This window comes from Loxodonta africana, chromosome 22 (assembly GCF_030014295.1).
Source record: "Loxodonta africana isolate mLoxAfr1 chromosome 22, mLoxAfr1.hap2, whole genome shotgun sequence".
NCBI lineage: Eukaryota > Metazoa > Chordata > Mammalia > Proboscidea > Elephantidae > Loxodonta > Loxodonta africana.
The window spans coordinates 43,244,700-43,272,148 of record NC_087363.1 but is presented as its reverse complement, the minus strand read 5'-3'; the positions used below and the strand labels follow the sequence as shown (position 1 = coordinate 43,272,148).

Genomic DNA, 27,449 nt, shown 5'->3' with positions numbered 1-27,449 from the left:
TTGCTAAGGAGTTTGGGGGAGATAAAGAAACAAAACTCTCAGTTAGGTGGCCCAGTGAACTCAAGAGAAGCTCAGGAAGATGATGAGTGGCACTTCTGTCAGGGATGCTGATGGGGGGCACAGTGCCTCTTCCTTTCTGGCCTTTGCCCATGTTGTTCCCTCGGCCTGGAATGCCCTCTCCCTGTCCTTGCTTCTCCTGGCTCTTACTCTTTAAACTTCCACTCAGGCATGTCCTTCCCCAAGAAGCCTTCCCTGGCTTCACTAACCCCATCCCCTGCTCTCCTTCCATCCAAGCTGGGATAGAGGCTTCTAACCATGCTGAACCAAACCCGTTGCCATGGAGTCGATTCCAACTCATAGTGACCCTGTACGACAGAGTAGAAGTGCCCCGTAAGATTTCCAAGGAGCGGCTGGTCGATTCAAACTGCTGACCTTTTGGTCAGCAGCCCAGCTCTTAACCACTGTGCCACCAGGGCCCCCTAACCATGCTACCCAGTGCTTTTCCATCATTGCACTGCTCATGCTGTCTGCTTCCTAAACTGTCTCCCCACCGCCAGTGACTGTGTTGTATTCATATTGTATTTCCAGGGCCTAGTCCATTACATCTGGAGTCCCTGGATGGTGCAAAAGGTTAATGCCCTTGGCTGCTAACAAAACGCCGACAGTTCAGGTTCACCCAGAGCCTCCATAGAAGAAAGGCCCAGTGATCTACTTCTGACAAATCAGCCACTGAAAACCTTATGGAGCACGGTTGTACTCTGACTCACGTGGGGTTGCCATGAGTAGGAAATGACTCAACGGCAACTGGTTCTTTTAAGTCTGTTACTTAATGAATAAGTAGATGAATACGTGCCTGAGTAGGAGGTGGGAGCAGGAGAGTTCTGGGGCTCTGGTTCTCAGTGCCCAAGATCCTGGAGAAGATTCCAGAACTGAAGCCCGCTTGGGCCCCAGGAGGCCACTGAGCACCACATCCCGCCATATCTACCTCTCTGTGCTGGGATCCCAGTCACAGGGCCTGTGGTGGTGATGGCTAGGGCTGGAAGAATGTTTTCTCCACTCTGGAGCTACACCACAGGATGGAACTGGGAGCACAGGGAGGCGGAAAGATGGCTCAGGAGGCAGCCCCTCCAGGGGAAGCCCTATAATGGGCAGGGAGGATTCTATGGCTGGAGTCCCCAGGGAGAGGTCTGCTCAGAACACAGCCTAAAGGATAAACCACTGCCTCCCAGGGCTGTTAGGAGGATTACCTAAAATAGCGGGTACTACAGTGTTGTGTAAATTGTGATGTGATGTACTACTGGGTTTGGAATTGGGGTCCTCAGACCAAACTTGATACTGGACCCACTCAAAGAAAAAAGTAGTAAATCTGAGTCAAGAAGGAGCAGACTGGGGAGAGGTGATCTTACCGAAATGCTGGAAAACTGGAGGCAGAGATATAACTGGGATGCCCATATATGAATTCTTTCCTCCTCTGGGATAAGGATATGGACTGGCTAGTGCTATGACAGGCTCAAGAATCAGGGAGCATGGTGTTTGACAGTATTCCCTTGAATAAGAATGCACAGGTTTGCAGTTCTACTGTAGTGGTGAGATATGCCCGGCTAAAAAACGCAGGGGTGCAGCAGGAATTGAGCTTTTCCTGATCCAGTAAGTCTTACTTTGCACGGATGCTGCCTCTGCCCCCACTGGGAACTCTGAGGCCAAGAGAGGCTACTCTAAATAAGTCACATTGAGGTGGCCAACCTCTATTCAAACAAGCTTTTATATCCTTACTTAATCAAAGTGGGAACTAGGTAACCTCACGGTTGGGGAGTGTGTGTGGTATGATGTATGATCTCTTCCTGACAACATATAGCTTGTCAAAAACACTGCATAAAAAAATGAAGAATTAGGGTATTCTTAAAAACCATTTAGTGTTATCCATGTTCTTCCAACTTTTCTAAAATACTGCAGCATCCTTAATAGAGTTATCTAGATATGCCAGAGTTCTTTACAAGACCCTATTTTCCTCTAACCAGTGTAAGATCCACTGGAGAAAATCACCCCTAGGCAATTGTGTGCTGGTAGATGTTGAACAGCCAGCTTTCCAGAGGGGAAAACAAAATTTTAGCATTGGCCAATTTCTGTGGTGTAAATATTCCCACCATGGTTGATTTCAAACTGCCACGGTCAAGTCACTGATGGTGAAGTTGGGAACAGATGTACATAATGGGCTCTTGCAAGCTGGTACAAGCCAGCTCTGGCACACCACTGGCCCTAAGACATGTGCTAACACCCATGCTGGTCTCCCCTGACCATGAGCTCGAGATGGTCACACTGCACCTACCTCTCTCAAAGGAATTTTTGATGTCATTGACTTCCACCTGAGATCCTGGCACTCTGAAGATCCCCTGCTGCTGGAGTCCTAAAAACGAAGAAACAAACAGAAAATGCCATGAGGCCTTGAGCTCATCGGATCACTGGGAAGAACTGTGACTCTCCCCACTGCTTTTCCCTTGCTCTCTACCATCCTTTATGAGAGAGGCATTCCCAATGAAGGTCTCCTGGTAGAAGCCCACACTAATGGCTTTCTCTGTGAAATAATACTCAGACACACCCTGTCTTCATACTCCTGGGACCACCTGTCCAGGCTTGGAGGAAAGGCCATAAGAAGTTTATATCAATACTGGACTGACAGACCAACTGCCAATTTTAACCAACAGGTCAGCTCAGGCATATATCTGGCTTGATGCACTTTGCTCACTGCGTTCCTAGTTGCACTGGCACCAAGCCTGCCCTTAAAAATGCCACTCTGGGTGTAACAGCCACAGATACCTGGAATAGGAATGATCAGTGCCACTCCCTCAACAAATCTCTCCCCCTATATAGGTACCTTCTTCTTTCAAGAAAAGCTGGAGTCTAGAGTGCATCGTGGCCTAGGGATCAAGGAGTTTAGGGGAGATTAAATTATTAAAGAAAAACAATCTCATTTTTTTTTTTTTTACATGTTTCTATAGGCCACAACAAAGAGGAGACCTTAATACCTGACATAACAGTAATGGCATAATAGCAATTTTAGGACTGCAGGAATTAAAAAGGCCTACCTCATTTTAGAAGACCTGGTGGCTCAGTGGTGAAGAGCTTGGCTGCTAACCAAAAGGTCGGCTGTTCGAATCTACCAGTCAGTCCTTGGAAACCCTATGAGGCAGTTCTACCCTGTCCTATAGAGTCGCTATGAGTTGGAACTGACTAGATGGCAATGTTTTTCCCCCCCCCCAACACCTCATCTTAAATGGGAATTAATGGGGGAGGCTGTGATCCTTTCTTTGTGCCTCAAACAGTTTTTCTATATAAAACAATTCTCTGCATTATAATCTAGGAATGTTGGCCCCTAACACGCTTGCAAACAGTTAACATTCTCAGCTGCTAACTGAAAGATTGGAGGTTCAAGTTCACCCAAAGGACCTTCAGAAGAAAGGCCTGGTGACCTACTTCCAGAAATCAGCCATTGAGAACCCCATGGAGAAGAGTTCTAATCTGACACACACGGCCTCACCACGAGTCAGGGGCGACTCGATAGCAACCAGCACTGGTCGCCAAAGCTTGGTTGGGACCTAATATGTGGCCGACAAGTGCCTGTCCACGTCTTTAGTGAACAAATACTAAACCTCTGCCACCTGACTCCACCCTCCTGGCTCATTACCACTGGTCCACACTGGCCTCCTTCCCATATTAGGCCAGAGCACTGGCCATTCTTTCCATCCGGACTGCATGGCGGGGATCTTCTATTCACTGAAGTCTTAGGTCAACTGTCACCCCTCAGAGAGGTCTCTTTGCATCACCTAAGCCAAAGGAGTCCCACCTTCCTCCAGCCATTCTTTATCCCCCTTTGATTACCTTCATGGCATCATCACTACATTGCATTACTTATTTCTCTGCTCGTTTACTTCCTTTTCTTTCTAATTGGATATGTACGCTACTTAGGGCAGGCATCTGTCTTGTTCGCACTTATATCCTCAGTGTCTAAACACTGCCTACCATGTACTCAGTAAGTGTACTTGTGGAGGAATGAATAAACGGATAGGTGGAAGCACAAGTTAGGTGCTGGGGATTCCATGGTTAGCACATCCCAGATACTGTATTTCCTTCACTGGAGCTTACAATCTAGTAGATATAACGGCTTTATTGGCCAACTATATTCAGGGCTAAGAATGCAGAGTTGTGGGGTTGGATGGGAGTGAAGAAGGAATTAAAATGGTTCTCCTGTCTATAACCTCCCTGTGCCTCAGTTTCCCTAGTTGTTCCTGGGCCTCTCATCACCACCTCCCATCCCCCCAACACACTATAGTTTGAAAGACATCACGCAGAATAGCAGCTGTTCCCTAGAGTATTTTCCCCCCTGGAAGCAGAGCTATAACAGAAAATTTCCCAAGGTGAATCAGAATCTCACTTCCTATCAGAACGGCCTAGTTGAATGACCAAGCTGAAAACACTGACCACCCCCCCGCCAAGATCAAGCTTACCGTATAAATTGATGTATCGAATACAGCTCTCAACTACAAGTGGTATAGCTTGTCCTGAGTCCTTAAGAAAAAAAAAATTGTGAGTTTTATTGGTCCTGGCAACCACCACAGGAAAAAGACACTTCAAACACAAGTTATAAACTCAAGCCAGAATATTAGTACCATTATGTTAGTAGGAAAACAAGCAAGAAACTGCTAATCCTAAAGTTTCCATAAACAGTTAAAATAGAAAATCATTGGTTATGTGCAGAAAAAGGCATAGCTACGTTAATTTTAAAGAAATGCTCTGTCTTGTTCCCCAGCTGGGAAGGTTCTAGAGTCAGGACGCTTGACAGGCATATCTGGGTAGAGGAGTGGGGTCCATCACATGGTCAGGCTTCCTTGGTTCTTTGGAGGGGGCTGGAGTCAATTCTTGGCCTCCCACTCTACTTTGCCCCAACTCAACACTGTTCTCAGGGTTTAGGGATAAAAAAGCAGACTCAAGGTCTCATCTTATTACTACAGTACCTAATGCAAGACTTAAGAAGAACACACCATGGAGGAAGCAAAGCTGGCCCCCAGGGTCACTTTGAGCTCTAAGAAGGGAAGACCTCTACACAAGATGTCACAACCCAAACATCCAGGTGGATACTCTGTGTAACAAACATGTTACAAGAAAAAGTTTAAGAAGCAGTTATGTCAGCCATTGACCATCTAGTATCCAACCTTAGTCAGGAAGACTGACTAAGATGCAATTCTAAACATATCCACCGGGGGTGTGACTGTGTTTTCAATTACATCTTCCTAACCCACTGCCACCAAGTAGATTCTGACTCATACCGACACTATAGGACAGAGTAGAACTGCCCCATACGGATTCCAAGGAGAGGCTGGTGGATTCAAACTGCCAACTTTTTGGTAAGTAGCCAAGCTCTTAACCACGACGCCATGAGGGCTCCTCAAGAGGCAATTCTAAACATATCTATAGGGGGTACAAACGTGTTTTCAATTACATTTTCCTAGACTCTGTTAAAGAAGCCAGGGTGGTGTAGTGGTTAAAGAGCTCATTTGCTAACCGAAAGGTTGCGACTTGAACCCACCAGCTCTTCCACAGAAGAAAGATGTGGCAGTCTGCTTCCTTAAAGATTTACAGCCTTGGAAACCCTATGCAACAGTTCTACTCTGTCCCATAGGGTCGCTATGAGTCGGAATCAACTGGATGGCAGTGGGTAGACTCTGTTATACACAGGGTCACTGAGTCAGAACTCACTAGATGGTCCCTAACAGCAACAACAGACCGGCTTACAAACAAAAAGGGCTGGGCAAGGGGAGTTTCTCTTTTGCCTTCTATGATCGGTTGACCTCTCTGCTATTCCTGGTCTCCAAGAAAGCACAAAATGTTTTTTAAGCTTTCTTAAAAAGAGAACAAAATCAATGACTAGCCCCCTAGAAGGTGAGGAAACAATGAGGCATATGCAATATGCTCCAGAAAAGGGACAGAGAAAACCATGAATTTGGATGTTTGCTTGGCTCTTCCACACCCTACCTTTGAAACCTTCCCTTGATTAACTATGGCCAGGGACAGGACGAGAATATGGACCCATGTGGCAATAGGCAAGGCGGGCTCTGTTCTCAAAGTCAGTACTAAAGACAGGTTCCATCCAGCTGAATGGGGCTAATGGGCCTTTCTAGTAAATACCTGGTTCCTGGTTCGAGCATTTCTTCTTCCTCTGATAACAAAAAATAAACAGGCAGCAGAGCAGGAGAAAAAGAAAAGATTACGCAGGAATAAGATCAGTTAGAGTAAGCAGATCCTTCAGAGTCCGTGAACGCCGAAATGCAATGGCAGCCAGCAAAGGTCCTGGGGAGCCTGCCAAATAGTCTGCCTGCAGGAAGGGCCACCCCAGCCTCAGTGACTCATGAGTGATCTGGACCTGCCTCCAGCCAGCCTTCCAATATGGCTGCCTTGGCTTCCCTCTCAAGACACCAGGGGACCCATGAGCCTCTTTCTGTCCTTGTCAAGCGCAGGAAGTGTGTGTATTGAATCCCTTCCTTATCCCATTTCTAGCTTCTCCTCAACACATGGAGCTGTTGTTCACCAATGGGCAAGAACCTACCCAAGACCCCTTAAGGAAAGCCCACCTTCCCACAGAAAAGAGGGAAATACATCTGTGTCTGTCCCTATTTTGTGAGGTGGGGAGCACCATCAGCTCTCTCCCTTCACATGTGTGGAGGCTCTAAGGTGGTACTATGTCTCATATGGGCCCCATGAGGAGGCCAAGCTAAGAAACTGGAAGATACGTGCCCTCTAGCTGTGTCATTTGTTCAGTTCCTGGCATCTCAATGACAGGAATTAATATGTTAACAGACAAACATTGGCTAAACCTACCAGAACGCTAGAATTGAGACAACAGCCTCATCAAATGGAGCTCTGTGAGTATTACCCTAAAAGCTAGTGATAACGGCAATAATAGCCAATACTTTCTGTGCACTTACAAAGTGCCAGGCAGCACTCTGGAATCCTAGTGTATATTCACTCCCTTCATCCTCCTAACAAACTCAAGAGGTAGGTAACTATCATTCTCATTTTATAGAAACAAGGTAGAGATTCTCCCCCTCCCCCAGAGGTCCAACTCCTAGGCTTCAAAATTTATTTGTATGATAAAAATTGGGTTTCCTTCTGCCTGAGAAAGGAGCCCTGGTGGCACAGTGGTTAAAGCACTGGTTGGCAGTTTGAGCCCACCAGCCGCTCCGCAGGAAAAAGACATGGCAGTCTGCTTCCATAAAGATTTACAGCCTTGGAAACCCTATGAGGCAGTTCTACTCTGTCGTATAGGGTTGCTATGAGTCGGAATTGACTAGACGGCAGTGAGTTTTTGTCTGTCTGAGAGGAGAAAAAAAGCAAGGATGTGAAAAGGAGTCAACTCAATGTAGGGTCCTAGGAATTTATAAAAATAACTCCAAAAATATTTATCCATCATTATTAACTTGGGTGAGCTTCTCTGTCCCTCTTAGCCACTATAATCATGGAGTCCTGGGAGTGTCATTTCACAGAAAAACTTTTCACGGGAACGGTATTTCCAAGCTGGGGACTCTTAGTTCATACAGGATGGCCTTCTAGATAGCAGGTGACTCATCAGAGAAAATGAAATTCCATTCATGATAGTTGAAGGATTGAGTAGGTATCAGTGTCTTTTCATTCTCTGAAAGTCAGTCATCCTTGAGAGCAAGGATCCTGCCATGTGGAGTTTTGTTACCCACTGCCCAGCTCACAGCAGGTGCGCAGTATGAGTTTGTTGAACTGCACTGATGGTATGTGGTAATAAGGTCAGTGTGACTATAAGGAAAGGTAATTGAGTTTAACAAATATAACATATTTTTCTCAGTCAGATGAGTATGATTCTTCTAAGTAGTCCCCTGGGGAGGCTGTGCACTTATTCTAACGATGCCGCCATGCTCAGAGGGCCAGTTGACCAGCCCCACTGTAGCACATTCCTCTTGTCATTTTGCTCCTCTGATGGCTCTGCAAAGCTGAGCTTTGCATGACCTTCACATTCCAATATGCTAAGGTATCCGCTCCAATACAGAGCACTGACATTACTGATAATGACACCCTGCTACAGGCTCTAAAGAAGACTTAGCAAAGCAGTTGGGGCAATTGCTTTATGTTAGGATAAGAATGTGGTTTCCAAGGTAACTACCTCGAAGGAGCAAACATATGATTGAATAAGTCCTGATGTATTTGTCAGGAGGAACAAAGTCATTTCACTTTATAGTCACACATTATTTGTAGTCTCTTCCTATTAAAAGGACATTTAAATGGAACACCTAATTATCCAATATTGTCAGGTAAGAGCCAGCTGCTGCTTCCTGACTGATCACTCATTTCCAAGGAGCTGGGAGCTGAGTCAATGAGGGGATGTGTCCTTGTCTCTGAGCCTTCACTCAGTCTGTTCCTCCTTGCAGGAATTCCTTCTGTCCCACTCCTCTCCTTGTTACTCCTTCCCTTTCTTCAAAGCCTTGCAAGAAGCCTACTGTCCTCTCTTGCTCTGAATTCTCACAGAACTTGTTTCATGTAGATAATTCTGCAAGTGTATGTCTTGAATTGTCTTACACTCTCAGTTTTCGTTTAAAAACCTCCCAAGCTGCGCTATGAGGGCAAGGAGAGCAACTAATATGACTTCCCAGTCCCTCTGAGCTATGGAGAGTGGCTCTTTTGGGGACAAGGGTAAACGAGAAGACAGTCTTGGAGGAGAGGGAGGGAGGATGAAGAAAGAGAAGACTCTTGACACAGCCCCATCCCACAACATACTGGATGGTAAACTGCTCCTCTTTCCTGATGCACCCACCTAACGTGGCCCCTCCTTGGGCATCCCCCAAGCTTCCTGTCTCTCAAAGTTCCCTGCTCCAGGCAATCCCAACTTGCACTCTCCTGTTCTGCTTTCTCTTCCCCCACTTGCCCTTCTCAGCAGTTAGCCCATAGGCAGAGACAGTCCTAGAACAGAGGCTGGTCCTGACTGCCCTCTCCCATCCCTGAGGCAGATCCAGAATCCAGTCCCTCCCTCCCCTGTTAATCCTGTGCTGCACCCTGTCTGAGGAGCTGGAGCAGAGGCTGCCACCACTACTCCCAAGTCATCAGCAAAGCCCGAGAACCTTTGCATCTCTCCTGATAGATCTCAGTCTTGTTTTCTGCAGGAAGCATCTTCACTGGGTGGTGGTGGGCTCTCAAGTAACTGGCATGGATTTTCCTCCCCTTTCCTCCTAAGTAACATTAAGAAGGTATCTTCCCTTCCTCACATTCTTTCCCCACCCAGTGCCCTTTACAATTCCATCACCATCTTACTTTGCCTTCAGCCATTTAATCTGGGGTGGCTTTATTTTGTACCCCTGGCATCGAGGAACAAAGAAAGAAACTCAACTAGGTGAGACTCTAATTTTTAGTTTAAAGTGTAAAGGATTAACCTGGAATTCTAAACGGACTTCCTCAACCCTTCTCCTCCAAATTCACCCAACAAGAAGCAAAACTAGGTGGGAGGGTTTTTTTTTCTCTTAAGAATATTATGTGTTTCCTTTGCTGATATGCTCTTGGCTAAAGTTAAAAAAAAAAAAAATCACTTGAATAAAAACACACTATTATCTGCAGGGATTTTCTTTGTGCTGCTTTCAATCAATCCCCCTTGGGAAACATGGGAGGGAAGCAAGGTAAAAACTTTCTCTAACTGTGCCTCACACTTTAGGATCGTTAGGATCGTGCCTCTCAACAGTGGGAGGTGGCTGGCTAGGACGGCTGTGCTGGCATCTTAACGCCCTGGCATCTCAACCCTGCTTGGGTTTCACTGGCTTTCATCCTGACCTTATCCCTCCCCAAGGGCTGGGAATCGCAGGAAGACACTTAGGAACAACTGCTCAGATGCAGAAGCAGCTCTGGCTGTAAGTCCTCACTGAAGCTTTAGAGCAGGCTGCAGCCGGGAAGTAGCTTGCATTAGGGCCGGGCAGATGGGTCATAAATTCCAGGTCAGGCAAGGGCTGTGACCGGAAGAGAATTTGTGTGCAGAGAGGCTGCCATTACATTGGGCGCATTCGCGGACTCTACGGCTCCCCAGCAAGTACCTTAATGAACGCTTCCATACTGCCGTTAAAGAGTTTATGGCTATACACTGAGAGAGGCCTAGGTCTCCTCATTTTCTGTGGTTTAGGGGGAAGGCAGGGGGGCCTAGGGGAAAACGGAACAAAAGAAATCAAGAAAACAACCAACATAAACATACAACTGGGAAAGATGTTCTTAAAACCTGTGCCTGGAGGAGAACACAAAATGCAAACGGAAGCTCCTGAACCCCCAGTGCATTGGTGGCCAATGCTCCATCTGAAGGCCTTTGGATGATTAAGGGAATCTTGATTTACCCAGGATGTTAAGCAGAAGCAGTCTTACATAACACAAACACATTCTAAATCATAGGTGGGAAATAGTACGTGTCCAAGAAACCACCGAAACCCAATCAGAGACTGTCATCCTGCAAAGCTGACCAGATGGAGGGGGAGTCAGGGGAGAGAGAGGTAATCTGCAGCCTGAGAAAGCAAGAGACTTTCAAAGATGAGTGGATTAACTTTCATTATTTTGGCTTAAGTTCATCTCCAAGTCTCCCAATGTACCAGGGCACTGATGTTCTTAATACCTCTTGGCATTTCAAATGCACTCGACTAATCTTTATTTCATTGATCTAAGGGCCAGGCAATTATTATTCTCGTTTTAGAGATGAAGAAACTGATGCCAAGAGGGAGGCTGCAGCTTCTTTGGGTTCCCTCCCAGTAGAAAGTAATAATCCTGTTCTTTAGTGAAGTATGCCTCCAGTTAAGGTGTTTTCAAACCCATCATCACATTTAATGTGACCTCAACCCTGTATACTGGGATTTCTAGAGGTCCCGTTTTATAGAGGCAAGAACTGAGGTCCAGAGAGGAGCGCTGGCAGAACTAGATCCCAAATTCTGGCCTATCTGGCTCCAAGGTCAGGATTTTTTCCACCAGGCCACATTCATGGAGCATGAAGGCACTTTTTCATTTCCAGCCAAGGACTCATCCATCCCATTAACCCTTGCCAGTGGAGGATTCATGGTCGGGTTGAAAGTGTCTTGCTTTACTTAAGGCTCAATTCCCTGTGTTCCACTCTTGGCTACAGGGAGAGAAAACCACATCACGGTTCACTAAGGACAGTGAAACAGCCACAAACACTGGACCAGATTCCAGGGTTGCTCACCATGCATATACCTGTGTTGGCTTATTTGCTCATCTTTTGCCACTCAAGTTGACCTGACTTAAGGCTGCCAAGGATTTCTGAGAATAGGAGGAAGGCCCCTAATCAAGAGAGGCAGTTCATTTTCCAGTGGCTTGGTTCAAGATTGGGGGAACAACAACAGAGGACCTAGCCTGGCACAGATAAAGCTCATACATGATGAGCAAAGACCTGATGCCCCACCAGGAAGACTTACTTAATTGATTTCCAAGAATAAGCAAGAACTTTTATGGACTTTGCAGCCAATCAAGATGAATGGGGTTCACCTCTGCCTCTGCTTACTGGGCTTACCTTTCTTCTTCAGTAGCCCAGCCCATCTAGAGAATGCTAACCAACTTCTTCTAGGTGTTTCAGTACTGAGCAAATGCTGCTAGCTCCAGGACATGCATGGGCAAAGACACAATCGAATTCAAATATCATGCCACCCAAAAAGAACCAAAATAACAGCACAGACCAATGGACTCAGTCTCACATAGATAGGGAACTTAAAAACAAAGGAAAAAATTTTGAAAAGAAACAACAAGCAAGGTTATTTTGAGCTCATCTTGCACCTATGTCAATTTGGTTAGCTAAGTCCATGTCATTTTTTTTCGTAAGTTACTTATTTTTTGAGGATGTGTGTATGTGAGGGTGGCAGTTCTTATACTCAAACTGCTTTTGAATTTCTAAATGCAAAAGCCAAAAGAGAGTACCAAAAATGTGACACGAGGCCTTAGGTTCTAAGACTTGAGATGAGAAGTAACTCGAGCATAGCAAACTTCGCCACCTATTTTTCATCGTGTTTTGGGCTTCTGTTTTTGAGCATTCCTGGATCGTTTCCTTAGCTCACTTTGCATGATACCCTCACAACAACCCTGTGAGGTAGGCAAGAATCATTCAACTCATGTTACACATAAGGCAAATGAGCCTACCAGAGAGTAAGATTCTTGCTCAAGGTCACACACATAAAATGTGATTGAGCTGGGAGGATACCTCAGCTCCTCGTGTGAGTGTGATATTGGGAAATGGTTTTATCACAGACCATCCAGCAGTAGCATTAAATCCCATTTTAAACTCTCATGGTCAGGAAGAGCGGAGACTCTTAACGCGGGTGTGAGACACCCATTATAAAAAAAAATCTAGGATGCCCACCTGGAGGTTTTCTTAAAAGAAGTCCTTAGGGTTTTTTTGTTTGTTTTTGTTTTGTCTTTTAAGTTTACAAAATGGAATAAAGAGAAAAAAAGATATTTTTTCCCCCGATTTCTCTTGCCCAATCCAGAAAGCAAAGGACTGTTTGAATCAAACTGGGCTTCCTTTCTTTGTGTGGTGGTCTGGGCACGGATTGGGAGCGCTGACAAGGAAACGTAGCTATCCCAACTTTGCATGACATCAAATCGATCCAGACTTACTGAAGTGCTGGGTGGAGCACAAAGTGGGGAGCAGGGGGGCAGCTCAGCCAAGGAAAGTGGGGCAGCCTAAGCCTTCCATCTCTTCTGCTGCTCAGTGGCAGAGCAAAAAGGAAAGAAAGAAAGAGAAAAAGAGAGAGGCAAGGAAAACAGGAACAGAGAAAGCCACAGAGAGGAAGAAAGAGAAACCAGAGACCAATGTCCCCTTTCTGCCTTTCAACCAAGATTAAAATTAACATATGTTGGCAACACAGGAGTTGGCTTCAAAATTATTCTGTGACCCAAAGCATGATAATTAAAATTTGTCCGATACAACCCAATAAATTGATACCCACATGGGTGTCAATGTTCAAAATAGTGGCAATATGGCAGTTCAATGGCAGTTAGGCTCCTGGGACTGTGCTTGTGTGGGCACCTGGTTGCATTCATTTGGGCAAGAAATCTCAAGTGATTTCACCTCTAATCTAGACAATAGTGGTTAAATCGACCTGGGTTAGGGAAGCCAGACTTTAGTTTGAACAATTATAATCCAACCCTATGTTTGCATCTTGCTTTGCCATTAACAGTAAATATGCTTTTCAATTGCAGTTATCTCATACGACCAGCCTAAATTACAGGGTTATTATGAAATTGGTCTGTTCTAAGATAAGTGTTCTCTTAAATGTGAGAAAAATATAACAAGTTGCAGCCAACATCCAAAAACTGGTCCATCTACACGAGGCCATCAGGGCTTGGCTCAAGGGGACCTGCTGCAACTGTCATCTAAAATGACGCCAACCATATACAGGAAACGATGGAAGACACAGGGAGCCATTTTCCAAGGGCCTTTAAGATTAATTTTGAAACTACTTCCAACCTGGCAATGAGTTCCCCAACGAGTAACAAATGATTTTGGAAGAGATGGGTTTTTGTTTACTAACAAAGTTTCCTTTGACCTTGGCCAGGGACCAGAGTACAGATGGCTGGGTTTGCAATTTATTGCAGTATAAGTGGGAGGTCTGGTAATCCCAGCTTGTCTTTTCCAGGCCCTAGGTCAAAGAGGGTGTGGAAGACAACACCTCAGAGGTCTTTATTTAAATAAAGCCAAACCCCTGCACTTTCCCTGGGGAAGGGTGGTGGGAACTGGCCAAGAGCTTGATCACAAATCGCCTCTCCTGCAATCTGCTGGAACAATCTTCGCCCCCATGAGTTCTAGGAATTAGCAGGAAGCAAGGAACAGCTCAATTTGTCTGCCATCTGTTTCACTGTTTGCAGGCTTTGGTGTAAAATGTGGCTTCTGTTGTTCTGGGACTATGATAACATTCTCTTGCTAGAGGGGAAAAAAAAAATTAAAGAGTTTGTTTCTAAAAGGTTCTTAGAAAGAGACCCTGCACATCTGCTGACCCATGTACTGGGAAGGCCTCGGCCTGGCCTTATGTCATCCTGATGTTCCCAAACCGCCGAGGCCCAGAGGAACAGCTGCACAGGCTAAACTTCTGGAGAGCACCCGGTCTCCCCCAGCCTGGGCCCAGCAAACTGAAAACCCAAGGGCTTTTCCAAGCCTCTTTCCAGCCAACTCCCTTCCAGAGGAGCAGGAAGGAGTTGAGGATCCATCTTCCCTCTTGCCAAACACAGCAGCTTTCCAGGATTCTGGGCCACTGGGAAGAATCTGTGGGAAGAGGATCGCCTTGGGTTGCTGGGCCCAGAAAGTGAGGCGAAAAGTAGCTCTCAGCTGCCATATGATGGAAAAGCGCAGGCCTCTGGGCCATCGGCTGAGCGCATGTTGAACAGTGGCTATTGTTTACACAGCCTGGGCAAAGGTTGGGAATTCAGAAATGGATGGGCTCTCAGGAACAACCTGGGTAAAAGAAGAGCCCAGTTGCTGAAAGTCACTTGCCAGCTCTCAGCTGCCAAGTAGAAAGTGTTCACTGGCTCTGGTCTGCTGAGGGAGAAGTGCAAGAGGTAGCGTTGAGCAAGCCAGAGATAAAGCATGAGTTGCCCATTTGTTGCTTTCCCATCGAGGCATCTCTCGTCAGCCCATCCCAGTGCCTGTGGGTTCAAAGCCAAGGTGCGGCAGTCAGGGTGTTGGTGCCTGCTTGGGTGTATATGCGCATGCGCAGGCCCATACCTGTGCAATGGGAGCCCAATCCAAAGCCTTGGCCAATTCTGACTGGGGGCCTAAGCTGGACCCCCAGCCCAGGCTGGCCTCAGCAGCCACATAACAGATGGGGAGAGAGGTCAACAGCCACCCAGTCTCTGGCCTCTGCTCGTTGACTTCCACCACTCTGGGATATTACAGCCTCGCCCCATGGATAGCCCAAAGGAAAAATACCCACTGCCCCCAGCAGCTCTGAAGACTCGCCTCCCCCCATTGCCAGCCTGGAGGGGGCGTGGCTGCATCAGTCTAATGCTACAAGCAAAGCTGCAAAACAGCGAGGTTGCCCTCCCTCAGCACACCCATACCATCCCCATAGGGACAGTCGTGAAGAGCTGGCCCACTCCGAGAGCACCCTAGGTCCTCTGAGCGTCAGCAGTGTCTGTCTTCCCATTACCCTCCCACCCCCCGCTTCCTCTCCACCTCACTCCATCCCCCACCTCAGGCCACCAGGTGAAAGAAGACTCTCCAGCTCTTACCTGGTGGTGCCACATTCTGCTCTTTCCCCTAGAAAGAAAAGTATACATTGATTTGTACTTGGCTTTTCTTAACCAGAGAACATCCATCTTTTGATAAAAACTCAAAAGCAAGTGGTCTTAATTGCTTGTGCTATGTGAAATCTAATTATGCCCAAGGTATGGGTTTTGGAGGACAACTGCAGTTTATTAATTCCCCAGCGCCTATTTGTAGGGCTGCGTTCACTTAAATTTTTTCAGTGATTCTCAAACTACAGTCTGCTGACCACTTGCATCAGAATCATCTAGATTTCTTGTTAAAAATACATATTTCTTGGCTCTACCAGGCACCTCCTATATCAGAATCCCTGAGAAGAACCCAGGAATCTGCTTTTGAACAAGCACCCCCCAGCTATCTATCCTTTCTATGTATATCAAAGTTCTAGAACTTCTGCACTGTTCTATTTCAAATAACATTTGTTGAGCATCTGTCATACGCTGGCTCTGAAGGACACCAGCCACAAGATACCTGTGTGGCTTCTAATCCCTGTTATCGCTCTTCGGAATCTGGAGTATATTAAACACGCCTGAATTCGCCATAGTCACATTTCAAGTGTTCAGCAGCCACCTGTGGCTAGTGACTACCATATTGGACAGCCCAGCTCTAGATTCTAGAATTTCATCCAGCATTAACATTCGGGACTTGTTAAAGAAAGAGCAGGGCATTTACTTTCTCTATGAAAAACAATGCAGAATGGGGGCAGTAAGGGAAACGAGGGGATGAAGAGAGTAACCAGAGGTCTAAATTAGACCTTGGAGGAAATCTACACACAATTCCTGAGTTCCTGAGCAAAACCACAAACAGTTACAAGGGTGACTGCAGTTGGGTAAATTGAGCCAAAGGGACAAAAGCAGAAAAGGAGAAAAGCTAGGTAAAACAGGTAAATTTGTACTGTTTAATTTGATTTTATGTCTGGGGCCTGGGACAAATTCCTGCCAGACTTCAGTTAGTCAGTTACCATCTCGTCGACGCCAACTCACAGCGGCCCCATGTGTGCCAGAGTAGAGCTGTGCTCTACGGGGTTTTCAGTGGCTGATTGTTGGGGAGTAGATGGCCAGGCTTTTCTTCAGAGGCAGCTCTGGGTGGACTCTACATCCAACCTTTCAAATAGCAGGCAAATGCACTAATCATTTGCCCACCCAGGACTTCTATCAGACACCAGTTTTAGTGAATTTTTCATTTCAGATCTCTGTCTAGAGCTGATGGCAACCCCTGACACAAAAGGGCCAGCCAATGACCTGGGCTGTATTATATGAGGAGGGTTCACGTAAAGCACGCCGCCTCCCTCAGGGCGGCAGACAACTTTGATTCTGATTTACAAAGGGAGTTTCAGGAGGCATTTCTTGCTCCTCCTCCTCTTGGCTTCAAAATTGTCCACTCTTCTATGAACTCACAGGATCCAGTCACGCTGAGCTTCTTTTAGTTCTTCTAACCGACCACACCCTTTCCCTCCTTTGCGCATGCTGTCCCCTCTGCCTGGGGGACTCTTTCCCCAGTTCTTCATGTGTCTGGCACCTTCTCATCCTTCAGTCTCTGATTAAACATCCCCACCCCAAAGAGGTCTCTCTGGTCACCCAATTTAAAGGAAGTCCGTCTACCCCTGCTACGTACACGTACAACTGTTCTCCATTTGAGCTCAGATGAATTATAACTCTTTGCTCAATTGTTTGCTTATTGTTTGAGGTCTTTCTTCTCCACGAGGGCAGGTACCTTGTGTCTTGTATACCACTGTATCCTCAGTACTGGCCCAGCACAATGTCTGTGCTTTTGGACAGATGGATGGACAGATGAAGGGACAGATAGGGACTGAGGGAGAAGATGGGGCGAGGTAAGGAATCAAAGGGTTTAGGTCCTGGAATGGAATATCAGAACACACTCAAGACAGATGTTCCTCTAACAAGGAGTCTAATACATTATCCTTAAGCTTCCGAATCACATTCCAGCTCTCAAAAATACACCAAAGCATTCACCGATTCAACAATTTCTACATGTATAATTCAGGGGCGTTGATTACAGTGTATCAATTTCTAACAAACATCAAAATAAAATATGCTCTGGGCTGCACGACATGAACAATGTAATCAACGCCCCTGAATTATACATGTAGAAATTGTTGAATCGGTGAATGCTTTGGTGTATTTTCACCACAATAATAATAATTTTTTTAAAAATGTTCCGCCCTTTATGTTCTGGTAGTTCTTGGGTGGTACAAATGGCTAGTGCACTTGGCTGCTAACTGAAAGGTTGGAGGTTTGAGTCTACTCAGAGGCACCTCAAATGAAAGGCCTGGTGATTTACTTCCAAAAAATCAGCCACTGAAAACCCTATGGAGCACAGTTCTACTCTGACACACATGGGGGTGCCATGAGTAAGAGTCAACTCAATGGCAACTGGGTTTCGTTGCTGTTGTTATCTCCTGAGGCTTGTTGGGATTCAAAAACATATTTTATTATTGGTGGCTCAGTCACTTTCTAGAAGGTCAGACTACCTGATCCTGGTGGGCCTTTTGCTCTGTAAAGGGCTATGTCCCATCTCTTTTATGAACAATGCACTCTTCATCCTTGAGAGGCTTTAGTAAATTGAAAACCACCAGCATCATAGGTGTAAGCCCTGGGCTTACTACCCAAACCCCAGAGTACTAAAAAGGTCACAGATCTAAGACTCAGAGATGAGGATAAAATGAGAATTCTCTGGTCAATAAAACAGTATAGCACAGCCAGGGGCATATAACGGTGTGTGCTGTTGTTCCCAAGATGTGCCGGTGATATCAGTGGTAACAGGGAATGCCAATTTGCTGAGCACATAGAAGCCTGTTGACTTATATGGCTGAGCTCAACCATGCTCAAAAGTCCACTTCTAAGTAAAGGTGATTCAGAAGACCTTGTGTTTCCTTTAACTTGTGGCTTCTTTAAGCTGAGTACTTTAGAGAAATTGAGGCACTCGCCATGATAATTCATTTCATGGGGAGTGGGGCGGTGGTGAAAAGCCTTGTATCTTTTCAGCCAAAATATCTCACTTGGCTTTGTATTTCACACCTGTTTTAGAAATTTCCAGAGCCTTCTTCCCCGTACCAAGTAACCCTCAGATGACATAAAAGGCCACTGATGCAGGTGTAACCTCACCCTAGCCCCACCCTTAGGAGAATGTTCTGAATGGAAGAGTCAAAATGCGCAGGTGGTGGTGTCTCCTCCATTGACACTCAAAAGAATGGATTATCGAGGATTTTGAGCTCTCGTTGGCCTGCCCACCGAGAATTTTTCCAACCCAAAAAGATCAAAAACACAAACCCATTGCCGTCGAGTCAATTTTGACTCATGGTGGCCCTCGAGGAAGAGCAGAACTTCCCCATAGGGCTTCCAAGGAGCGGCTGGTGGATTCGAACTGCCGATCCTTTGGTTAGAAGTCATAGCTCTTAGCCCGAGTCAATGCAAATTCTCCTGCTTGCTAAATACCCCCCTTTCACTCAATGCCCTATGAATTCACACATACCTTTACTACATGGTAGAAGAATAGAAATGGCTGAAGATTTGTTTTCAACTTATTTAGCTCCAGCAGAGGACAGAAATTCCACGTGCATGAAATTTCTAGGTAACTGACGCTTATTTCTGTTATACTGTAACCTTATTTCATAACTTGTTTCAACTATTTATTAGCAGAAATATTTTTAAATATTTTACTAAACACAACAAAACATAATATTTTCTAAATATTTTCAGGGGATCATTACCATTAACACTGGTAATCTGGTGAGCTACAGTGATATCCTAGGTGCTGCTGAGGGAGCTGGAATTGTTTTACTACACTCAAGGATCCAGCCCTATGGTGTAGACCAAGATACATAAAGGGCCAAATAGTAAATATTTTAGGCTTGTGGGCCGTATGGGGTCTCCATCACAACCACTGAATTCTGCCTTGTAGCGCAAAAGCTGCCATAGACAATATGTAAATGAATAAGTATAGCTGTGCTCCAATAAAACTTTATTTACAAAATCAGGAAATGGCCATATCTGGCCTGCAGGCCATAGTTTGCTAACTCCTGGTATAAACCAAAACCCACTGCTGTTGAGCTGATTCAGACTCATAGTGATCCTACAGGACAGAGTACAACTGCCCCAAAAAGTTTCCAAGGCTATAATCTTTAGAGAAGCAGACTGCCACATTTCTCTCCTGCAGAGCTGCTGATGGGCTCAATTCACCAATCTTTTGGTTAGCAGCCGAGCTCTTAACCACTGTGCCACCAGGGCTCAACTCCTGGTATATGTATAGTCATTTACAACTCTCTCAGCTTGTTGGAGTTCTTTCTCTTCCTTCTTGGAATCACTACTCACTACTTTGGGTGTCCTGCTGCTGACTCACGGCCTTAGTTTACCAGGAATGTGTAGGTGAGGCGTAGATGGTTCTACCCCATCTGTGCGGTAAACTGCAACACCTTTCCCAGGGCTTGGACACTCACAGCTCTTTCGTTTTGTTCCAGGTTTGTGGTAGTGCTTGGAATGGCTGACACTTTCAGATGACTGACCTTTAAAGACCGTTAAAAGGATCCTTTCCTAACTTTGTTCATGAACTCCCAGATGTTTCAACAAGACGACAGGCATCTTGCCTCTGCTTGAGGATTTCCAGGTGATGGGGAAAGCCCAGTTGGACTGGTGCCTCTGACACTTCATCCATAAGTGCAGACAGCCACCTAAGTGCAGTCTCCCCTCTGTATGTCACGGGCTAGCTTGTGCCCTTGATGTGACATGATGAGAATGCCGCTTCTCCCATGTGGCCTTCCTCCAGAGAACACATAGTCCCGGTGTAATCACAAGAAAAACATCAGACAAATCCCAATTGGATATTGTGCAGAGTACCTGACCAGTACTCCTCAAAGCTGTCAATATGTATCATCAAAAACTAGAAAAGTCTGAGAAACCGTTAAACCTAAGAGCCTAAGAAGACATGACAACTAAATGCACGTGGTATCCTGAGTGGGATACTGGAACAGAAAAAAAGGTATGAGGTAAAAACTAAAGAAATCTGATAAAGTATAGATTTTAGTTAGTAATGATATACACAAAAATAGCAGCATTTACAAAAATACCTTATAGGGGAGGGCAAAGTTGGCAAACAAATATAGAAGGTGCATGTTATTTGCGTAAAAACACAGTGTGTGTGTGTGTGTGTGTGTGTGTGTGTGTCTGTTCATTAACTGGGACAAATGTATCGTACTAATGTAAAATGTTAATAACGGGGGAACTGGGTGTGGAGTATATGCAAATTCTGCACTATCTTTGCAACTTTTCTGTGAACCTAAAATTATTATAAAATGAGAAGTTTATTAAAAACAAAATCAAAAAAACAAACTTCCCCAAAATTGACTGATCTAACAAGACTGATTCCAGTTATCGAAAGAAGCGCAGTGGGCTCTTTTCACAGCTGGCTAACTAGGAAGCAGAAACGTGAAGATTCTTCTAGATGGCTTTTCTTAGCTGTACCCATACTCCTGAAACTTCATTTTCCTGGAGTTTTTTTTTTTTTTTTTTTGGTGCTAGTCAGTTCAAAACTTGGAAGAAGGACTGGTAAATCACTTCTCCGAGCAAGGTGTGGCTGAAGGCTAAATAAACTCGGAAGTCTAAAGGGGCCAGGAGTTATGCCAACCAAAACTAATTATTATTATTATTCCATTAAGGCCATGCAGGCAAGGACAGTAATAAAAGTTGCATCTGATAGTGCTAGTGGAGGAGTTGAGAGAAGCACTTTCTCCTCCCAGTCAGAGGACTCATCTAGCATCTTATCATTATTATTCTTTTTTGAAAGGATATCTGCTTCCATAAATCCAGGGCACATGATTTCAAAAATTCAAGTAGCCACCAACTCACATGGGCCTGCCTTCTGTTACATGGCTCATGAGAAAGAGTCCCCAGCTCCCAACCCCATGACTATAAAAACCAATCATCCTCTTTCATGTTTGTCTTGGAAGCTGTCCCCACCACACACTCACCTTGAGTTCCTCTCCTTGTCTTTCTCTCTCTTTTCCCTTCCTCCTCCATTTTTTTTTAAATAGTATTTTATTGTGTTTTTGGAGAATGTTTACACAGCAAATTAGGTTCCCATTTCACAATTTCTACACAAACTGTTCAGTGACAGTAGTTACACTTTTCATAATGTGCCAACAGTCTCTTTGTGTTCTGGTTGCTCCATTTCCAGTGCTCTAATTTCCCTGCCCACTTACCTTCTCATCTTTGCTGTAGAGTAATTGTTGATCTTTTGGTCTCACATGGATGGTTTTTTAATGGAGCACTGTACTCACAGATAATATCCTTTATTTTGTGTTCCAATCTGTTATTTCACTAAAAAGAGACCTCATGGGATAGTTTCAGTTCAAAGTTTAAAGAGTATATCAGGGCAATAGTCTCAGAGAGTCCTCTAGTTTCAACTGGTCCAGTAAGTCTAGAGTTTTTAAGAATTCGAGTTCTGTTCTGCATTTTTCTCCCATTCTATCAGGGTCCTTCTATTGTGGACCTGATCAGAATGGCTGTTAGTAGTAGCTGGGCACTATCTAGTTCTTCTGGTCTCAGGGTAGACGAGACCTGGCTTGTGTAGGCTATTATCTCTGTAAACTAGTTTCTTCTCCAAGACTCTGGTTTCCTTTTTACTCCTGATGAGTAGAGACCAATAGTTGTATCTTAGATTACTGCCTGCAAGCTTTTAAGGTCCCAGACACTACTCACCTCACTAGGATGTAGAACATGAACTTTGAACTATGTTATACCAATTGACTGAGTTGTACCATGAGACTAATGTCTTAAGCCTTCAGATCCAGAAAACTCATCTCACAGGGTGCTTGATTATGTCTGAGAAATTTCTGTAGCTGTGTCTTCTATGAATATATATGTGTGCATACAGACATCTGTATGTACACATATGTATAGATACTTCTATCTGTGCATGCATACGTATATACCTGTACCTATCCATACACATATATGCCTATACATATATATGTGTGACCATACACTCATTTTTTGGTGGTGCTGCAAAATTATGTATGTGATATTCTTTAACACAAACATCTTTTCTTTTATGTGCTTCTCAGTGGCATTGTTTACTTTGGTCAAGGTGAGCTCACTACACTCACAGTTGGTGCTGCTTTTTTCCAGCACCAAAAATAACAAGTACCTATGATCTAGAGAGTGATTCTCTGCTCCTCCCATCCCCAAAACCACCAATGAACATTGGTCTCTGTGTGTATATCTATTCTTGTCTCCCTATAAAAGTGAGGTCATACAATATTTGTCTTTATGTGATTGACTTATTTCACTTAGCATTATGTCCTCCAGATCCATCAAGAGTATAATATGCCTCGTGGACTCATTATTGTTCTTTATGGTTGCACAGTATTCCATTGCATGTATGTACTACATTTTGCTTGTCCATTTATCCACTGAGGGCACTTAGGCTGTTTCCAAATAATGAACATAGGTGTGCACATGTCTGTCTGTGTCTCTTCTATTAGATTTCTAGGGTATATCCCTATGTATATAGTGGTTAAGTGCTATGGCTGCTAACCAAAAGGTCGGCAGTTCAAATCCACCAGGTGCTTCTTGGAAACTCTATGGGGCAGTTCTACTCTGTCCTGCAGGATCACTATGAGTAGGAATCGGCTTGATGGCAATGGGTTTGGTTTGGCTTTGATTTAGGGTATATACCTAGGAGTGGGATTATTGGATCATAAGGTATTTCTATTTCTAGTTTTTTGAGGATGCGCCATACCATTTTCCATAGTGGTTGTATCATTTTACAGTCCTACCAGCAATGAATAAGGGTTCCCATCTCCCCACATCCTTGCCAATATTTGTTACCTTTTTTTATCAGTGCCATTTTAGCCAGGGTCAGATGGTATCTCATTGTAGTTTTGATTTGCATCTCTCAATGACTAATGATATAAGCATCTTTTCACGTGTTTCTTGGCCACCCTTTCTCCTCCTTTGCTGTTGTTTTGCTTCCCTCTTTGTCTAAAGTTGCCTGCCCTACTCTATGGCCCCACTCAAGCCCTAGCCCAATACTGAAGTGTGAGGATAGATCGAGATTAGAGAGGTGGTGGAGAAAAAGCTCATTGCAAATAACTCTCCACTCAGCTGTCAATCAATAAGTTTTGAAAAATGTATACACCCATGCATAACCATCACCCAAATCAGGATACAGGATATTTCCATCATCCCAAAGAGTTCCCCAGCTCTCCCTAACAAAACTAATCTCACCAGTCACTGTTGAGTCGACTCCGACTCATGGTGACACCATGTGTGTCAGAGTAGAACTGTGCTCAGTAGGTTTTCCAAGGCTGTGATCTTTCAAAAGTAGATTGCCAGGCCTTTCCTCTGAGGCATCTCTGGGTGAGTTTGCATCACCAACCTTTTGGTTAGTAGTCAAGCGCTTAACTCTTAAACTAATGTACGGTGATAGATACCAGATTAGTGGTTGCTTGGGATAGAGGATGGGAGGATTGCAAAAAAGCACAAGGGAACTTTTAGCAGTGATGGAAATGTTCTATATCCTAATTTGGGTGGTGGTCATACAAGGGTATATACATTTGTCAAAAATCACTGATTTCTACAGATAAATCATACATCAACAAAGTTGATAAAAAACAAAATTCCAATGATGCTATTTTTAAAGCCCTGGTTATTATTCTTCCTGGAAGCCTTTCTGGCTTTTACCAGGGTCCTATGGCGATCCCTCCTCCTCTGACCACAGCCCTCAGAGTCTATATGTTTGACCTGGCAATCCATCCTGTATTGCCATGTGACAACGCTATTGCTATTTAACTTTTTATGAATTCATCATGAGTTGTTTCCCAGCTAGAGTATAAGCTCCTCAGGAAGTGGGAAAGGGTTTAATTTCTCACCATATCCTCTAGAGCGTGGAGCTGACAAACACCATGCATCCACAGATATCAGGGACAACTCACACAGCCAGAGCACAGCCACCAGAATGTATACCAGCTGGGAGAAGAGAGTGGTCCAGAGAAAGAACAAGGACATATCTACACAGCTGAAACCCAACAGCTAACAAATCCCCCACAACCCAGTACAGCTCCCTTCCTGTCATCCTCCTCCTTCCCCAAGAAACTGCTGGCTATCTTCAGGCCTGCTTCAAACTGTCGTCCTTGGATCTACTGGCACCATCACCCTGGATATTCCCTTCATCTCTCATGCTGGCCCCCTATGTCTTGGACCCAATGTTTTCTTTCTTTTTGGTGGAGCACCTCTTTCAGTAAACAGCCCTCTCCCCATAGAACACAAGACTATAGCTGGATATGGGGCTAACAGTGCTCCAAGTGGGGCCCAGAAGCTCCAGAAACCCTAGGTCAGGCCTAGCTGAGCTCCTGTGTTCACAGCTGAGCCTCACATCAGGTTCCGGGGCCACCAGGTCTGGAACAGACCAGCCCTTGCCTTCAGCCCTGTGTCTAAGTTCATGTCCTGGAAACTGTTCCATCAGTGTTCATTCAGCAAGTGTTAATTAAGTGCCTACTGTGAGCTAGGCATCATTCCAGGCACTGCAGATAAAGTGGGGAGCAAAATAAGCAAGGAAGTCCCTACTCTAATTGAAGAGGTGATATTGTTGGGGGCCAAAGACAATAGGTAAGTGAACAAATAATAAATAAGGTGATTTCCCATAGTAAGAGAGATGAAGAACATTGGAGAGTGCTGGGACAGAGGTAGTGACTTCTTGTGATTGAGTGGCAGGGTGGTTCCCTCTGAGGAAGTGACATCTGTGCTGAGAACGGCAAGTTAAGATCTGGGGGAAGAATATTCCAGGTAGAGGGAACAGCAAGTGTAAAAGCCCTGAAGCAGGAATAAGCTTAGCAGGTTTTGAAGGACAGCAAGGAGCTTAGTGTGGCTGGGGCGTGGTGAGGGCGGGAGAGTGGATCGAGGAGGAGCAGCCAGAGGTCAGATGATCTGAGGCCTCGTGTGCCGTGAGGTGGATTTTATTCCAACTGTAGCTGGATGCCTTTCGGTGCTTTTAAGCCCATTTACCAAGTCCTTCAATGACAAGACCCTGCCTTACACTGTGATTTTCCTTCTCTGGATCTAGAATCCTGGCTAGGCACTCCAGCAATATTCCTGAGGAGAAAATCGCCCATGTGTCCCAAATCCCAGCCCCCACCTATCAGGAACCTTTCTCTCTGCCACTTTGCCTTGGACCCTCCCCTACAACCTAAACGAAGGCTGTGGCTGTCCCATATTTTCTGCAGCCAGACTGGACCCTTTTCAGCATACGTATCAGGGCCTACTTCCCCAGTTTGCTCAATCCTGGTAAGTGGGTCCAGTGTGGGACCCCATCCTGCCAAGGGCCGAACAGCTAGAGGGGCTGTCACAAACCCAATGAAAGCCACAGCCTCTCCTCAACGGCCTCCGTCCAGACTCACCTTCTCCCAGGGTCTGCTTGAGTAGGTCATGCTTGGCCTGCAGCTTGGTGATGAGGTTACTGCCGTTCACATATTCTTTAAACTTCTGTAAGACACAAGGCACAAGGAAGGTACAGATCATGGGGCCAGGTAACGGGGAAGTCAGGGGTCATGGACCCACAGGGCCCTCCTCCTCTCTGTCCAAATCCCAGACTTGGCCAAACCGTTGTCTGGCCCTTTGTGGGTTCCAGACACTTCAGGTCAGGGTTTAAGAACACAAAGAAATCTTGGGGAGAAGGAGAGTGGTAAAAGCCGCTTTTGTCAGGTGAGGCCTGCAGAAACACAAAGCAAAGGGCTTCCTTAGTCGTCAAAGCCCACTGTTCTTCTGAGAGGAGAGTGATAAAGATGGGAACCATCCCGGGGCCATGGGGCTGAGGCCAGAGAGCTTTATCAGGTCTGCCAGAAAGGAGCCTCGGAACAAATCTTTCTTTTATCTGGTTTCAAGATGAAGGCGGAAGGGCTTTGCAGGCCCCTGAGAGACTTTCCCGTTGAAATCACCCAAACTGCATGGGGTGTGATGATTTGCTCTTTTTACAGAGGAGACTGGCGAGGCTTGGCACAGGGAAGCGACTTGCCCTAGGTCCCTAGGTAAGTCCATGGTGGGCTGGTTAGATGACCACAATCAAAAGGTGTTAATCAGTAGATCAATACCAACCAAGCTGCATGTTTTAAACAACTCTGTCTTTGGCTTTGGCCCTGGCATATCTTATTAGTTGGCTTTTTGGGACAAACTTTAAGGTGTAGATGCCATGAACAATAAATCTGCAGATGACACAAGGTTTGAAGAGGCAGCATATATGTTGAACACCTGGATCAAGATCTTGACAGCCTGGGACCACAAAATGAGTCCATCAAGAGGAAATCTAATTGGTGATAGAGGTAAGACCTCTCCAAGAAATCACCTACACATCCTTCAGGAGGAAGGAGGCCTGGTTTAATGATAGTATGCAGGCAGCAAAGATTTTACTGATATTAAATTAGCTTTGAAATAACTAAGGAAAAAAAAAGACCATGATTTTAGGATGCATGAATGGGGGTACAGTACCTCGTAAGGAAGCAGTGAAAGTTTTGCTCTATTCATTGCTGGCCAGATCACTGTTGGGAGTCTCACTTTTACAGAGATAGCCACAAATTGAACATGTTAAGGAGACAGTAACTAGGATACTGAGGCCACTCAAAACTAAGGCTTATGAGGCAGAATTGAAAGAACTGGGTATGTTTAGCCTGGAGAAATGAAAACCCAGCTGCCTGCAACCCTGGGAGGGACTGTCATGCAGAATTAGCCTCGCTCTGGGTAGCCCTAGAGAATAGAATCGAGATCACTGACCGGAAACCTTACTGAGGCAGATTTTTGAAGACAACAAAGATGACGCAAAAGGTTATGCAGTGCGATGGATCACTTTTATACGGCCTTCCTAGCCATGGTCTTGTAACTCCCACCAAATGACTGGGTGGAACTACATAAATAAGGAGCTTGTGACCCACCAAGGTGATTGGACAGCTAGCTAAGAAAGCAAATAAGATGCATGGTAGGACCATGCAAATAAGGTGTATGGAACCCTAATTAGGGGATTGGTCAGTTTTGCCATCCCTCCAGACTTAAAACGAGCCCTCCCAGAGGCAGAAAGTAGGACCTCACTACAAGCAAGATAGAAGAGCCGGGAGTGGAGCACATCCTTTAGACCTTGGTTCCCTGTG

The 27,449-nt window shown here is 45.2% G+C and overlaps 1 protein-coding gene across 11 annotated transcripts in view; it reads right to left on the bottom strand.

The window, feature by feature from the left end:
• SRGAP3 (SLIT-ROBO Rho GTPase activating protein 3) overlaps positions 1 to 27,449 on the bottom strand; it is a 335,902-nt gene that overhangs the window by 45,299 nt on the left and 263,154 nt on the right. For 10 of the 11 annotated variants that reach the window (XR_010319058.1, XR_010319059.1, XM_064274982.1 and 7 more), the window contains 5 exons: positions 25,713 to 25,797; positions 15,268 to 15,295; positions 10,092 to 10,194; positions 4,503 to 4,563; positions 2,327 to 2,404 (listed from right to left, as the gene is read on the bottom strand). Coding sequence is in view for 9 of the 11 variants with exons in the window: in XM_064274982.1 (XP_064131052.1) it covers positions 2,327 to 2,404; positions 4,503 to 4,563; positions 10,092 to 10,194; positions 15,268 to 15,295; positions 25,713 to 25,797 (355 nt within the window). In the remaining 2 variants the exon portion in view is untranslated. Of the gene's footprint in view, positions 1 to 2,324; positions 2,405 to 4,502; positions 4,564 to 10,091; positions 10,195 to 15,267; positions 15,296 to 25,712; positions 25,798 to 27,449 lie in introns of those variants that run through there. The other variant, XM_023547989.2, reaches the window with a different exon arrangement.